Source organism: Arachis ipaensis, chromosome B04, assembly GCF_000816755.2.
Source record: "Arachis ipaensis cultivar K30076 chromosome B04, Araip1.1, whole genome shotgun sequence".
Lineage (NCBI taxonomy): Eukaryota > Viridiplantae > Streptophyta > Magnoliopsida > Fabales > Fabaceae > Arachis > Arachis ipaensis.
Window position 1 is genome coordinate 113559775 of NC_029788.2, and position 5731 is coordinate 113565505.

At 29.9% G+C, this 5731-nt stretch overlaps 1 protein-coding gene across 1 annotated transcript; it reads right to left on the reverse strand.

The window, feature by feature from the left end:
- LOC107639750 (calcium-binding allergen Bet v 3) lies at positions 3857 to 4889 on the reverse strand. The gene has a single exon (XM_016343338.2). It carries the CDS (start codon positions 4604 to 4606, stop codon positions 4049 to 4051), a length of 558 nt encoding a protein of 185 aa, XP_016198824.1. The 5' UTR covers positions 4607 to 4889; the 3' UTR covers positions 3857 to 4048.

Sequence of the window (5731 nt, forward strand, 5' to 3'; positions counted from 1 at the left end):
TTAGTAAAGATATATATGTTATTAGTATTTAAATATTGGACTCAAAATTTTGAATTCAAATATCATTATCATTATTTGTACTAAAATAGTGAGTGCAAACGCCCATAATGCCATGTCGATTATGAGTTGATCCTCCTCTTATGATATTGCCACCACTGCCACCACTAACCACTCTTACCAGGGGTGCCACTGCTGCAGTGCTGCTCCACTAGTGACCCTCCAGGATAGAAATTCCTGTGGTGAATACTACTAATACATGCATCAAGCACCGTTAAAGAATTGTGGGTGTGTGCGTATAATAAAAGTTTAGTTATTTTGTTGGTGTTTATAATTTTATTAAATTTATAATTAAATTTTTATATTTTTAATAAATTTTTTATTATTTATAATCTTAATATATGTTCTTAAAACACAAAATAGATAAATTCGTTAAGTATTAATTTAAAATAGAATTATTTGACTCTAAGAGATAAAAGATGAAGAGTCAATAATTAATTGACTATTTGTTTGAATAATGTATTAATTCTTCGTTGATAAATGTGGAGACACTTGATGAGAGTTATTGTATATTTTGAATGCATTATTTCAAAATATTTTAAGAGGTTAATCTTATATTTGAATTTTAAAAAATTATTTGACTCTATTACAACAAATTTAAAAAAATTGTATATTGATAGTAGTGATTTCTCTAAAAGAGTTAGCATTTCCTTTTAGTTTGCTATTTTTTGGGATATTGCATTAACTTTTGAATTATTGATTTTGTATTTCGAAAATATATGATCAATTTTTTAATGCATTTTAAATACATAGTATAATTTTCTGTTGTTAATAATAGTCTAGTAAATATACATGTGGAATAGATCCTTTTAATTTTTTTTAATAATTGAAAGAATAAATTTCATTATTAATTTATAAGTGAAACAAAAAAAACTTGAGAAAAGAGAATAACATAATGAAGAGGTAAAGATCACACTTTACTCCTTTAATTTTTTTTAACAATTAAAAAAATTCATTTCCAATATACATAAAGTATATAATTGCACAAAACTATTCATATTATCCAAATTTGTAACTACACAAAATGTAAAAATAGACAATTAAGATAAGAGATTGATTAATTTTGACTATTAATTTTCTCTAACACGATTCAACTTGAGATATACCAGAAAGTCTCCTTTCTCTTCTGTTTAGCGATAGTTTGTCAATAACAAAATAGAATCACTTATCTATGAGATTCAGGAGAATTACACTGTTCATGTAAACATAAGCATAAGCATTTGGAAATATTTACGAATTGAATCAAAATAAAAGAGAAAAATAGAAAACATGATACGTGCTTCAAATGTTCGTGATATGAAGAGTTGAAGTGTTATTTAGAAGATATTAATTTATATTTTTAGAATATTTTAATTTAATGTATTTTAATTTTGTTTATTTAATTACTAGATTAGGCCTTATGTTTATGGGCTTTAGGGTTTTTTTTTGTTTTAACCTAATAAGAGGTTATAAATACCTCCTTAACTATTATAGTCGTAGAATAGAATTTTTAGAGGTTTTAAAACCCCTTTTTGGTTTTGTGATGAAACTATAGTATGGACAATTGAGGTTGAGGAGTCTCTCTTGTTGCATCGGGGAATTGGTTAGAAAGTTGAGGAGTCCCTTTGAATCAATTCCCAAACTATGGCGTTGACAAGTTAGGTTGAGGAGTCCATTTCCTATTGCGTCAAGAAATTGGATAGAAAGTAGAGTGATTCTCTTTGTACTCAATTTCAATCTATCCTTTTTATTTTTATTTCAATTTCAATGTATCTTTTTATTCAGTTTGAATTCTTATCTTTATGTTTATTTTTTATTTCTTTACCATTTGGTATCAGAGCTCAGGTATTAGATTAATTCTTATTAATCTATATTTGTTCTTCTTTTATCATAAAAAAAAGGAGTCCAGTGTATGTCGTGTCTTTCTTTTTGTTCTTGTGTTCTTGTTTTCGTTTGCGTTTCATTATTGTTTAAAAAAAAAAGCATAAAGTGAAAAAAAACAAAAAAAGAAGAAAAAAAAACAAAAAAAAAATTATATTCCTTGTAATTATTGTCATTTTTATATATTATTTTTTTCACCTACAAGATTCGAGGACGAATCTTTTTTGAAAAGGAGGAGAATGATATATGTTTCAAATGTTCGTGATATGAAGAGTTGAAGTGTTATTTAGAAGATATATATTAGTTTACATTTTTAGAATATTTTAATTTAATGTATTTTGATTTTGTTTATTTAATTATTAGATTGGGCCTTATGTTTATGGGCTTTAGGGTTTTTCTTTATTTTAACGTAATAAGAGGTTATAAATACCTCCTTAGCTATTGTAGTCGTAGAATAGAATTTTTAGAGGTTTTAAAATCCCTTTTTGGTTTCGTGATGAAACCATGGTGTGGACAATTGAGGTTGAGGAGTTCTTCTCTTGTTGCATCGGGGAATTGGTTAGAAGGTTGAGGAGTCCCTTCGAATCAATTTCCAAACTATGGCGTTGACAAGAGAGGGACTCCTCAACCTAACTTGTCAACGTCATAGTTTGGGAATTGATTCAAAGGGACTCCTCAACCCTCTACCCAATTTCTCGATGCAACAAAAGAAGGACTCCTCAACCTCAATTGTCCACACCATGGTTTCATCACGAAACCAAAAAGGGATTTTTAAACCTCTAAATCATTCTATACTATGACTACAATAGCTAAGGAGGTATGTATAACCTCTTATTAGGTTAAAACAAAAAAAACCCCTAAAGCCCATAAACATAAGGCCCAATCTAGCATTGTCAGCAGAACCGAACCGGACCGACCGATTCAATCGGAAAACCGATGAATCGGACCCATACCGATTCAGTCCGGTGTTTGGACCGTACAAAGAATTGAACCGGTGTGAACCGGTCAAATTCGGAAAGAACCGGTGCGAACCGGTCCGACCGAACCGTCTGGGAGTGAAAATTTTTTTAAATATTTGAGGTGTGGTCCGAACCCCTCCCTTCAAGAAAACTAAAAGACTCCACAACCACCAAACTAGCGTGTTTTCTATTAAAATTTATGCAAATTATAATACATATAGATATCTTTTATCAAATAGTTTACTTTTATTTAATTTATTTTAATTTTAATTATAAACTCATTCATTTTTAAATTAATTATATTTTTATTTAACAATAATTATAAACTCACTTATTTTTTTATAATTATATAATATCTATTAATATTATTTTTTAATAAATACTTGTAGTATATAATAGTATAATAGATATAAACTAATTAATAAATTATTAAAAATTAAAAATAATAGTTATTTTAATATAAAAACAAAATAAAAATATTTGTGATAGAGTAAAAATAACAAAATATTTATTGTTCATGTTCCATATTGTTTTAAAATAACTTGATATTTTTAAAATGTTAGTAAAAATACGTATTTTAAATTTTAATTTTAAACTTTTGACTATTTTTTATTTTTTATTTACATAGGACCGGGTCAAACGGTTCAACCAGTAACTCATCGGTTGAACCAGTAATCCAGTGATCCAGTGACCTGACCGGTTCGATCACCGATTCGGTTCTGACAACTATGCAATCTAGTAATTAAATAAACAAAATTAAAATACATTACATTAAAATATTCTAAAAATATAAACTAATATCTTCTAAATAACACTTCAACTCTTCATATCACGAATATTTGAAGCACGTATCGAAACAATTAAAAGCAAAACGTTGCAAACATAACTTGTATAATACTAGCAATTCGTCACCAAAAAAAAAATATAATACTAGCAATTTACATTAAGTCTAGTTAATTACGTCTTACGCCAAAAAAAAATTAAAATTCAAAAATATATCAACCAATATTATACAATTTAGAAACTTCTGAAAATGTTGATAGAAAGAAAATTCTTCAACCATAAAAAAAGAAGTACCATAACATGTCACAGAATTTCTACCACAGAATTATCAAAAACAGTACTTCTTGATATACTAAAAAAAAAGTAGAAATTGGAATGAAGCTAATTGATCATTTTTTAACAATGGCGGATCTCATCATGTTCTTGAACTCAGAGAAATCAACACGACCATCATGGTTGATATCAACAGATCCAATCATCTTCTGAACACTCTCAATCTCATCCCCTTCAGACAACCCTAACTTCCCTAACACCACTTGAAGCTCCCTCGCCGATATGTAACCGTCACCATTCTCATCGAACACCTTAAACGCTTCCCAAAGATCCGATTCCTCCTGCTCCTTCATCTTCTCCTCCTCTTCCTCGTCATTCGTCGCCTCCATGAACCCGAAGTATTCTTCCCCTAGAGACTCATGCAGTTTCAAGAAGTCCTCGAATGCCAAACCCTCGTTCCCCGGACTTATATACGACTTCGTCAAGTTCTCTAGCTCCGCCGTGTCCGCCTCCAGCCCTAGAAGGTTCATTGCCTGGCTGATCTCCTTCACCGTGATAATGTCGTCGCCATTCTTGTCAAACATATCGAAGATCTTTCTCAGCCGGATGGAGTTTAGGCTCGGGCTTCTGAGCCTAAACGAAGACGGCTGAGTCATCTTCTTTTCTTGTCCCATTTAGTTTGGCTTATTTTTAAGTGCTCGTGTTATACTTGAAGTTATAATAATATATATGCAATCTTTCTATTGAGAAGAAGAAAGAAATTTTTAAAATAAGAATGCAATTATATGTTGTTACACATACGTTACTTGCCCTTTGAGATGGGTTTTCAGTTTTGTATGGTGAAAAATAGGTTTATGGTTGAAAAAATAAGGAAAATGTTAAGGTAGCTAGATGTGTGGAACCCTATATACCATAGCTAATGGTCCTGAATTCTTGTGAATGGTGTGTGGTGTGTGATGCTATGTATTAATTATAAGAGATGGTGTGTGCGTGTTTGGTGGCCAACCAAAGGGGACTATTCCATGCTTTGCGTGTTTGAAGGACCGTTTCTCATTATTATTAGTGTCTAATGAATTTTCCTTTGTTTACTTTAATCATAAGTTTATTAGTACAACAGAATAATAAACGAATGACCAGAGGATATTTGGTCTAAGTACTTTGTGATTTGAAAAATGATATTCTTCGTCCTCTCGTAACGTTAAATTCGTTCTAATGTCATAGCAGTATTATATAATTTTTTATTAACTACTCAAAAATAGGAAAAAAAATCTAAATAAAAAATGTTAGCGAATAATCAAATTTATTATTTTTAATTATTAATGACTAAAAATAATAAATTTGGATAATTTATAAAAAAACAATTACAATAGTAGGAATTTTTTTAGTCTAATGGATCCCTTAGGACTTTTTTATCTTTTGACATTTGGAGATGCAAAGTAGGAGAAAATAGGTGATTGACTTGAATGTTATATTCTAGAAGACCAGAAACGACTTTTTCAAGTCATCCATTGTATTTGTCCTTCACTAATAAGGTTTCATTCATTTGACAATAATAATTGACATGCTGGCATGCACGATAGATGCCAACTTTGAATTTCAACTATCATAGGCTCCATATCTTAATGCATGCAGGCGTATCTAGATGCTAAGCATTGAATGATACGGAGTGGCGGTCCAAAAATGAAGAGTTATGGGGAATGGATCTAGATAGGCATCTTTATTTTATATCGACATGAAAAAGTATTTTTTTAATTTGTTGGGTCCAAAAATAACTTATCAATACTTTTTGACTAAATGGT